The sequence below is a fragment of the Colletotrichum costaricense genome, assembly GCF_030867565.1.
Source record: "Colletotrichum costaricense strain IMI 309622 chromosome Unknown Scaffold_7.1, whole genome shotgun sequence".
Lineage (NCBI taxonomy): Eukaryota > Fungi > Ascomycota > Sordariomycetes > Glomerellales > Glomerellaceae > Colletotrichum > Colletotrichum costaricense.
Window position 1 is genome coordinate 568,156 of NW_026848236.1, and position 10,791 is coordinate 578,946.

Consider the following 10,791-nt stretch of genomic DNA (forward strand, 5'->3'; position numbering starts at 1 on the left):
TGCTCAATGTAATACACCGTCTACGCCACTGTCTAACTCTACCTTCTACGCCCTCGCCTTCACCCCCCTTCTCGCTTCTCGATTCTTAAGCCCTCCCACGCCATCACCACTCTCTTCGTACTCCCAGGTCAACTTTTTCCGCGCAAAACTCACCTCATACCTCGTAGCCCCGACCCCTCGTTACCGCAGCGATTTCGGTGACATTCAAGTACCTCGTTATCTAATATATTTTGAATGGTGCTTGGTCTGTTGAAATGCCGTCGCTATACACAAGTGTCTTTTTCTATTCGGACTTCGTGTTGATGATGGTACAGGTCATCAATGGCAACGCGATGGGACACGCCACGAGACGAGCAGTCAAGATTGCCGAGAAGGCTATTTCGAACAGTGTAGTGTTCCAGATTTATCATATGGTCATTCATGCGAGTTTGACAATGGACCATATCATGCGACGCAAGTTCGACGTTTAAGAGGGGGGTTCATGGGCTCATCTTGCTGGCGTACTCCCTCCTCCACCAGCAGATGACGACGTCAGGCATGTGGCCCTAATTCGCGACAACGACGACATACCGCTTTCCAGCGCGTGTAGCGACGCCAAAGCACGTGGGACGAGCCTGCGTCCATGTGTAAGCGCTGAGAGTGTTTCGCCCACGGGGCCATTATGATCCGCTACGAAACGAAGTTGCAGGTTGCGTTGCTCTCCGCAATGGTTTCGATGCCCAATCGACGTCTCTGAATCACCCTTTACTTTTACCCGCGGAGCAGCATACCCTCAACCGCAACTGAGATATCCAAAGAGACTACTACGTACTGAGCTGATATTTCCTCAGGTTGGACGCTACAAATGATATCGTTTTGCGACCCGGGCCGTATAGGTTAATTAGCGTCTTCCATTCCCCGTTCTGAGGTGAATAAGCCTAAGAAGAGCAAAGGTGATGATCGCGAAGAGCACAGGGTTTACTAGATAAAAAAGTATAACTGGTTACAAATCCAGTGGGAAAATGGAGATGGTATACTAGATCTATTCTCTCTCTTTCTCTCTCTCCTCTTCCTCTCAAGACTATTCATTGCATTGCTTATGCTGAATAATACGAGTCGTGAAGAAAGACTACCTCAAAGAGTTGTTTTAGATAGGGATAGGTATCCCACATACGGCAGTATAGCGAGACTACTTGTTGTATTTTGCTCAGTCGAACCATATCTAGACATCGGGCCCAAGGTTATGAATATCTACACAAGGTACTATCAAATCGATCAAAGCCAAGTATGCTTCTGTTCGCATGGCCCGATGGAAGAACTTCTGATATCATGGCCTTCTGAAAATATCTTGGTGATGCTCATTCCACGGGCACCCTCGGAGATTAATGATGTAGTAATGTCTGTATGAAAAGCCGAATTTCGGGGGCAATGCAATCGTATTAGTTGAGGAGGTTGTGTCGGTTTCTATTTCTCTGTAGTACTCATCTGCAATGCGCCGACACGAGTCTTGGAATACGTAGACCCACTGCATCGGTAACCTTTGTGCCTATATACCAGTTCTAGACTCAATCTACTCAGCCGCCCATGTTTCTCGTTCATCTCGTAGTGTCCAATCAAACCGTGCGCGCACGTATGCAGTCGTTGCCCCAAAACTCGTCTTCCACAAGGCTGCCGATTAGAGTCACCAATATGCGCGGTTGACAGTTGCCACCATCTCCGTTCGGATGGTGGGGAAGAGGGACTTGGACAGCAAGTAAATGAACTACTGAGAACTGAGATCGCTACCGGGATCTTGGATCTCGGGTCCGAGACGATCGTGTTCTAGGAAGCGGGAGCATAAGGGGTCGTCGCACCGAGCCTCTTCTCAATCTCTCGCCACCAACGCTTGTTGGACATGAATCAGGAGAGCGCCACATTTTGTCGTTCGTGGCGGCCGCGCCCGGGACGCCGTCTCTTCCCCACCGAGTAGGTACTTCGGGGGAAGCGTTGCGGCACGGTAGCACCAGGTCCTCCCTCCCCCCAGCAACGTCCGATCTCCCGAGAGTCCTCAGTGGTCAATACGCACTAATCAGATACCCGAAGAAAAGAAGATGGGCGGCAAACCTGAGATTAGGTTGGGAAACAAAGCTTCTTCTTAGCGCGCTCCCTGTATCTCTGCAGTGAACCCGAACAAGCGGTCTTCTACACAGTATGCTTTCTCTGCCTCGTTTGTGGGCAGTTACCCAGATGATGGTGGGGGGAAGGCAATGCGACAGCCGACTGAGTTTAGCAACGCTGATCTCAAGATCGGGCTCACTTGCTTGTGTGTGCTTGGCAGCTTTGACCAGGGGAAGGCTATGGGGTCGATCCTGGCAGCCCATGCGATATGAATACCACCGTTTGCCGGATCTGCAAACTTCCAGTTCGTCTCCTACAAAGAGGGGATCCCGGCCAACAAACGACGTTTGCCATGTTTGTTCTCTGGTGGGGGCCTTTCGGCTAGATGAATGGTTCCAAGAGCACAATCCAAAGCGATTGCAACAGGTGATTGGTCGCGACTTGTCGACGTGAGTGTGCCAGGACAACCCTAAGCTCCATTCGCGTCGGGAAGAGCCCGCAGTGCAGACAAGCCACAGCAAGGAGAAGTCGTAGTGCCCCGATTGGGCCACGACCGTTGCTTCGCCACTGGGCCAACGGGAAGATTGCCTCGATCCTGGTCCATCTGTGAGATCAAACTTTTGATCTGTCACAAAACTGGCGGGTGCCCTTGGTGCCTGTCAAGTTTGCTCCGACCCCAATCTCCAGTATCTCCCCCAATCGAATAGAGGGTGGGGAATGGCGCAAGCAAGGCCGTAAATAGTCTGGTCCAGTAGAGAATGATGAGTAACCTCGTTACTCGCTCCGCATAGGTGACAACCAGTCGCCTGCAACAGATTAGCTGCCAAGCGCCATGCGAGAGCTCCTCACGTTCTTGCGAGGGACAGACGTTCGCGGAGCAGAAGCACCGGGGCAAGTGAAGGGCCACATGGGCAACAGGGGGGTAAGTCTTGTTGGCACGCGACAGCTCGAGTTCACCAGCAGACAGTACTGTCTGTGTCGCCAGGGGATGGCTTCGCCTCCGGTCCAATGGTCTAGCTCTTGGTGGGTTTACTGCTTTTCGAATTACACTCCCCTCCATGTCGTGCGCGTGGTGCCCGAGGCGAGGGTCTAGGCGGGTAGATCCACATCGATGGTGAATCGAGGCATTGTGAAGGGTATCGAATGAGATTCTGCTAGATCTGCATAAACTGTGAGATGCGGAAAGATGGTGTTGGGAATGGGAATTTGACAGGTTTCCATGTTTCGCTATGGTTTTGGACCGCGAATTTGATCGAGGATACCATCTTCCCTTTGTTTGTGGCAACTTCCAAGTGGCTGGAATGGGCGATCAAGGTGCGGTCGGGAGATGCGACGGGCGAGAAAGGGGCGACGACCCTGCACGAAGGGTCCTTGTGTGCTCCCGATCCACGCTAGCGATGCGGCTCGCGACGGTCGGGGACTCGAAGCTTATTCCACAGTCGACTGGTGGCGTTACTGATTGGCTGTGGGTTTCCGGGTAGCGCCGGTGAAGTAGAGGTGTCCAGAAGCCGGTGTCCGGTGCTGAAGACGGAGCTGCCGGTGTGGATCGCTCCGTGCTATGGCCCGTCCTTGTAGTGTTTTCCCCGTCGACGATGCCCGGCTGCGCCGCTTGACGGCCGGCCGACCCCATCCAAAACGACGACTGTCTTACAACTCTGGAAGAATGCTGTGTTTCGCCGTCGGCACTTCGAGGCACAACTGCTGAGGGCCAACTGACGTCATACCGCTGCAAAAAGGTTGAGGACCGGCGAGGGGTTTTTGCAAAGAAGAATAAGGGTTGCATATGGCAATGCGAGTCTGCCTTGATTTCCGTCATAATCGTGGGTCGTGGGATTTGTGTAGGTGGACTTCTATGATCGCCGGACCCTGAATTTCGAGGAAAGAGACGCAGCGGCATCCTGCGCCATGGACAGGCGTGCCTGGCTGACATGCGGAGTCTGTGTCCGAAAATCGATAATGATCTTCGAACAAGGTAGCGACACCTGCAAATCTGGCCAGACCCGTCGTGAGCGTCGGTGGCGACTTTCAGCAATGGACAGCTGAACAACTAGCTACCTACCAACCATATACTGTGTAAGAGAGAGTCAGGTCAGCAAAGAGTGTCACACAGTGTCGAGCTGTCCTTGTCCTCGAACCACCTCCAGGCTCCGAGGGGGGCGTGAAGCAGTCAGGGGTGACGTGCCCTTGGTGTCAGGGTTGCCCTGCGTGTAGCTCGGGAATGACGGAAGAGGGGAGTGTGTATGACCAATGAGCAGCCATCAAGTGGGGACGGATGTACTTCCAGCGGCTCTGACTGGTCAGGGCAATCACACCTCCAAACCTGGCCCAACGGGCGACTGGATGTGAATGTGAAGGGTACCCGTACATAGAACTGCGAGAGGTATGCACAGTGGGCACTAGGTTTTGAGGGGTCGGGGGGTGATTCAAGGAAAATGGAAGAAGGAAATAGAACTTGCGGAATTGATAACTGATGATCGTGTCCGACGTCTCTTTTCGGAATGAAGACGGCCTTGTCCACAGCGGTGAGCTGATCCTGATGCGACAGGCCAATAGATTCTTGTTCGAGCATCGAGTTGGCAATTGTGGTTGGCTGATCCAAGACCATGGCTGTATGTGGTTGTAAGTGTGCGAATCTATCCCTATGCTAGACAATACTGCGCCGCAAGGTATGTTGTTAGGCGAAGCCGTTTCCGTTGAAGAACACTGTGAATCGGCGATGAAGAATTGTAAGGGAGGTCATGCATTCGCGCGCCATGATGAAAAAATTGAGCCGAGAATTTTGGATTTGCGTAGTTGGAATTTTGGGAGGGAAACGGTCAGATAATACGGTAAGCTGGCATAGTCGGGCTGGTGCCCGTGGCCACCGACTGCGTCGATGACACAGCAAAAGCGAGATCGCGGCTTCATGATAATGCGGACTCCCCTTGACATGACTGGTCGTCTGGCGGCCCGTGTGCTGCATGAGTATTGGCTGTCGTGGCTCACTCGCGAACTCGTGGATTTCATTTTGACGAATGAGGGCGAGCTTTTGCGATATTCGAATGGATCATGATGGCCCTTCGTTGCTCTACCACAGTATTGTTCCGACTTGTTCGTTGCCCAAGGTGGACGCGGACCGGGATGACGAACAGGCCCTCAATCGCGCTGTCCTTTTGTCCAAAGCGCGAAATATGTTTTGGCCGAAATACCCTTCAATGTTGTATACACATTTATCTGTGTGGGGTTTGATGCTTCTATGCCGTTCATCTTCAGTTGGATCGTTCTACTCGGCTCGAGATTCGTAGGGTGGTGGTTGTGGTTGTATGTAGGAAGTCCAGCGTTGTGAATCGCATTTGGACCTCAAGCGCAACGAGACACGCCCAAGGGAGTGGGTGTGGCGTGACGTAAGCGGTGCCTTCTCAATCCGTCTTGGCCTAAAAAAGTGACATGGTGGCTGGGGATGAATGTCACTCGTTGCTGCCTCGGCCACGAGCATGGCATGTCACTCGCTGCGCTGTGCTCGGTCCCAGTTGTATGTAGAAGCTCCATGAAATTTCTGTGGGGGTACCTACCAGTAGGTGCCACGGTGTGCAGCTGTGCACGGATGGCTGCAGCCGCTGTCAATAATCTACGGAGTACGGAGTACGTGGAAGGAGAAAAAAGCCTTCACTACCTTATGGAACGCTGGATGTATGCTACCTATCGGAATCATGATGCTGGTGTCGCTCTGCAGTTCAAAAGCCACTGAAATGATTAGGAGGACGTAGCTGAGTCTACCCGTCCTCTCGTCCTTTTGATTCTAGTCTACAAGAGCGGCTTGGAAGTTGAAAGAACCTAGGTAGGTGGGTAGGTAGCCTGTAACGGCCGGGATCTTACCTCACTCTTGCTGTGGTAAAATGCAAGGTAGGGAGGTACCTGCCACCGCCTTCAAACCAAGGGTCTCGACAGGGGGCCAGGCGCGACCAGCGACCTGTCTGGTAATGTACCCGGGCAACGAGGAGAGAACCAAGGTAGAAAGAAGGTTTTTTTTTCTCATGTCCCGACTTTATCTGCTCGACCTAATTGTTATGGCTGTCGGCGTTTACATACTGGCGATTGCCACCCAAGTTGACGATGCACATGGAGATCCACGTGACTAGGATGGCGGGCAATGTGTCTTCGGAACAACAAGGTCTTGAAGATGAAGGCTCGGACTAATGCAGAGGAAGGAATGAAGCGCCGGTGGCAGTCTGAATTCTCGAAGGGGGTACGGAGCCGGACGACCTTCCCACGCTTCCTTACTTGTAAGGTGCACCACCATCCAAAGTTGCCCAAAGGCCTAGGTGCGTCCATCGCCCTCTCCAGCCCTGCGGTGGCCTGCCACCATTGTCTGGATTGTGTCTGGACTCTGCAGGCAGTGTCGGGGGCCGGCACACACCACAACCACACACCCACTGAGACGACACCAGTGACCAGCGACCAGGGCAGCAAGAGCAACTGTCCTCGGGTCTCGTTATTGGCACACCCCCTTCCCCTCTGCCAAAAAGACGCTGGGAAGCCACACCCCTACTCTACCCGGTAACTAGCGCCCCACTTGCCTCTTCGATTGACTCTGATCCCGAGAACCCTGTCAGGTCCTGGAGATCAGACCAAGCAGCTTGCGAGCTGCTGTGGGTTCATACCTTGTCCGCCCCGCACCATTCAACCAGCAACCCGAGCGGCGTGAACGTGCCCTCACCCCATACATTTTGGCTCTTATCCCGGCGACAGACATGTTTTTCTTCCTCGAGCCCTGGGCTCTGCATTTGCCATTACCCACAAGTCAGACGCCTGCCCTGCCCTGGGTTGCGAACAAGAGATACTTAGCTGTCCTGCGAGACGAATCGTCTTTTCAAGTTTCTTCCCAACAAGACCGCTGTCCTTCGAGGAACAAAGTCGCGGCCTTGGTGGCAAAAGGTCACGAGAGCGGGCTGCTCCTCTCGAACCACCAACACCACTTACTCTCTTCAACCCTCACTCAGAGCTGAGCTTCTCAGCTTTCGCGACACATCGCGAACTGCGCGGCAGAACGACAAACGGACCGTGGAAACACATTGCTCCTCAGGATTGAAATTAGCTGCAGTCTTACACTGTGCGTGTTTCTCCTCTAAATGTGAGTGCTACCCTCTCACCGTGTCGGCTCCTGACGGAGGTTGTCGTCATACCTTTTTCCCAGCATTCGATCGATCGATCGATGCCTCGACCAATCACAGCCTACCTGCCCACCTGACATATACACTCTTGTACCTACACAATTTCAGGGTCCAACACTTGAGCGACTATCCAACACCAACTAATACACAGCCTACAAACAGTATCCTCCCGAAATCCAGCATCAACATCCCCCCCATCATCCACTTCATCGAAGTGGTCACTACCGACAAAACGGCTTGCACAACGACAACCCGAACTCCGACTCCATGTCGCCTGAATACTTCGCATAGCAACGCGAGCACCGACGCAGAATCCGCCAATTCAGCTAGGCGTCTTGAGGTGCCCAAGATGCCCGACGCCCAGCCTACGTTTGAAGGCGGGCGCCCACCGAAGTCGCCGAAGGGACACCCGCTACCACGCCGAAGTTCGCCTGAGCATTCAATCACATTGCGCAACCACCGATTAGCACACGAAGCAACTGAGAAAGCTGCCTTAACGCGAGCCCTGGCCGCTGCCAGCCCGGAGTCGTCGTCATCACCTAACAGACAGTCTTCTGGCGAGAGCCACAATACCGGCCCTAGCGACCCGGAGAAATGGTTCGATCAAAATAATGAGAATCCCACGACAACGTATGCTGGCGCAATGGACGGTAAGCGCCCTTGAGCCACCTTTTTGGGAGAAGGTCTAACTCAAGATTCAGTCGATCCCCCGTTCTTCCAGAAAGAGAGCGATTCTTCCAACGACGACGCGAAACCCTCCGCCTACCCGACGCATCTGAGACCACCGATGAACGGAATGATGATTGGGGCCAACAAGCCGAGTGCCACGCACAGCAGCAGCGCTGACGATTATCGAAGCGTAATCGACGATTTGACGGTTGAGATCAAGAGGCTGAGGGACGAATTGAAGCGTTACAAGCAAAAAGGACCAGAATTGATGAAGAGAGACAAGTTGTTCGAAATCAAAGTCCATGGGCTTCCCAAGCGCAAGAAGAGAGAACTGGAGAGTACATTACGCGAGTTTGCATCTGGCCTGGAAAGCAGTACCCCCAGCGCCGAAGCTTCATCGTCTCGAAAGAAGTCGAGGCACAACGCTCATTTGCATTCAGGTTCTGGTTACGTCTCGAAGCATGCATCGTCTTCTTCAGGCTCTCACTCGAGGCCGGTTGACAGTGCATATGCCTCGATGTCAACTGGGGCAAACTCATCTGGCACACACCTCGCCCGGCCATCCATTAGCTCCAGAACCAAGGCATCGGACCAGAAGGTGGAGAATTACCTGAAGGACATTCCGGAGGGATTATACCCGCGACATATGGTTTTGACGGAAAAAGACCGGAAGAAGTTGATTGTTCGTCGGCTGGAGCAGATCTTCACGGGTAGAATCAGCGGACGGAATCTCGCTCGTCCGCAGCCCAAGTCCGCAGCAAACATCGCCTCATACGCCCCGATTATGGTGGAGCCGACAACCGGCAATACCACCACTCATCACGGGCCCTCTAATGTGCCCGCCGGATACCTCGAGCCTTCCCGCGAGGCTCCCATACTTGCATCCGATGGCAAGAAGAACGTCGCCAAAGATGGTGAATCATCAAACTCGAATGGCGATCAACGGGATTCTGGTGGCAATTGGGCGACCGCGGCAGATGCAAGCAGCACTTCGCCGCCGGATCCGCCGCCGCCAGAGCAGCGTCCCACCAGACCGCTCGATCTCGACCCGGATCGCATGCAAAACCCAACCGCCAATATGGACTACATTCGTCACTTGGGCCTCGCCCCTCCCCATCTTACGGCGCTGATGAGCGATGGCGATGTGTCTCCGGATGCTGATGGCTGGGTTTACTTGAACCTGCTTTGCAATATGGCACAATTGCACATGCTCAACGTTGCCCCCGATTACATCAGGAGTGCAGTGTCTGAGAAGAGCACGAAATTCCAACTTTCACATGATGGTCGGAAAATCAGATGGCGCGGTGGTACTGAGGGAACCAAGTTCAGTAGCGACAGCTCAGGTAATACCTCTCAGCTCAGTCGCTCCGACGAGTCCGACGAGGCACAACTAGACAACCAGAGCAAGAAGCGCAAACAACGCTCGGGGAAGAATGGTTCTTATTCCACTTCATATGGTAAGAACTCGTCCGACCAGTCGAAACCGGAGTATCCAATCCCATCGGCGGATACTTTCCACTACAAGCCAATGTTCGTGCACCAATCGTCGTCTGCCGAACAGACTTCACTGGATGATGTTGGCTCGTCATATGGAGTTGTTGAAGATAGCAACAACGGAGAGTCGCGATGGGATGGATCGGGATCCTCGCGCCGCAAGAGACGTCGTTTGGATGGTGCCATCATTTACTACAGCGGTGCTCCATTCTGTACCGATCTCTCTGGCGATCCTGGCGATGCGTCCCCCGCGTCATACATGACCTCATCTGGCCAGGACCAACAGCTTTCCTCTAGTGCTGGATTCCTCAGACCTGATCTCCCTCGTCGCACTGAATCAGGTTCGGCGCTCCCGTACCGGCCGCTTGTTGAAGGCCGTAAAGCCCCAAGTGTGGCTGTCACAACAGAAAATGATTCAGACGAGAGTGATGGCGGCATCGAGGCCGATTTCCCCTGGTCTAACGTCCCTCAAGACGCTGTGAGCAGCAAGCTGGACGCTTGCGGTCTGGGTGGTGTTATTCCCGATGACCACTTTGTTGTGGTCGCCACCACGAAGCGGCCGAAGGTGGATGTGAAGCAGGAAACGACGATCAGCTTAGAGTCTGAGGAGTTTTCCAAGTTAATGAGCAGAATCACATCGCCGCTTGGGTCTTCCGGGTCCCAGGCAAAATCAGCAAAGTCCGAGAGTCTCAAGAAATCACCGATCAACATCGAATACACGTCTAAATCTGTTCGGAAGCTTAACCCTACGCCTCTGCCGCCGCCGGGTCTCTACTTCGACTTCGACAGCGACAGCTCTGGCAGCTCCGACGATGATGATGACGAGTCCAACTCGGACGATGATTCAAAGGTAGGGGGCGTTGTAAAAGCTCACGCCCCTGCTTTTGACAGACAGTATCCTGACGATGCACAGATGTCGAGCGGCGACGAGGGCGACAGCGAGCCGGAAAATGGAGATGAGATGGCAGGCATTGTAGAAGATGAAGATAGCGGAGCCGACTTCAAGATCCCAATTCCCCCTCGGGATCTCCGTCGCACCAGTAGCAGCAGTGCGGTTGCGGCCGCCGGAACTGCCAGAGGTCGCAGCAATAGTGCTGAGCTTCCGGTTGCCGCCGGCAGTTCAGCCGCCACTGCAGGTGGGGCGGAGAGCGGCTACAGCAGTGGCCGGGAGGAGAGCGGTTCAAGTTGAGGAGAAGGTGCGTTGAGCGAGCTGAGCAGAAATGGCTTGTGTTTGGAAGAACAAGCCGGACTGCTGTCGGAAGTGCATCGCGTGGCGCTTGGTTCATTGGGATAGATTGGCACGATATATCCCTCATCATGTTGGAAACCATTGTTTCATCCTTCGTCCGTTGAGGTTTTGAAAAACAGCGAACACAGCCACTAGCAGGCACCTTCGAGGCGT

General features: G+C 53.7%; 2 protein-coding genes across 2 annotated transcripts; one reads left to right on the forward strand and one right to left on the reverse strand.

Annotated features, from left to right (window-relative positions):
* Positions 1 to 3,385: 3,385 nt before the first annotated feature.
* Positions 3,386 to 4,681, reverse strand: CCOS01_07393 (uncharacterized protein; the record flags this gene model as incomplete). The annotated part of the gene is made up of 3 exons (XM_060455559.1): positions 3,386 to 3,774; positions 4,136 to 4,145; positions 4,583 to 4,681. 3 exons carry the CDS (start codon positions 4,679 to 4,681, stop codon positions 3,386 to 3,388), a joined length of 498 nt encoding a protein of 165 aa, XP_060313451.1.
* Positions 4,682 to 7,575: 2,894 nt separating this feature from the next.
* CCOS01_07394 (uncharacterized protein) lies at positions 7,576 to 10,578 on the forward strand (the record flags this gene model as incomplete). The annotated part of the gene is made up of 2 exons (XM_060455560.1): positions 7,576 to 7,876; positions 7,928 to 10,578. 2 exons carry the CDS (start codon positions 7,576 to 7,578, stop codon positions 10,576 to 10,578), a joined length of 2,952 nt encoding a protein of 983 aa, XP_060313452.1.
* Positions 10,579 to 10,791: the final 213 nt, after the last annotated feature.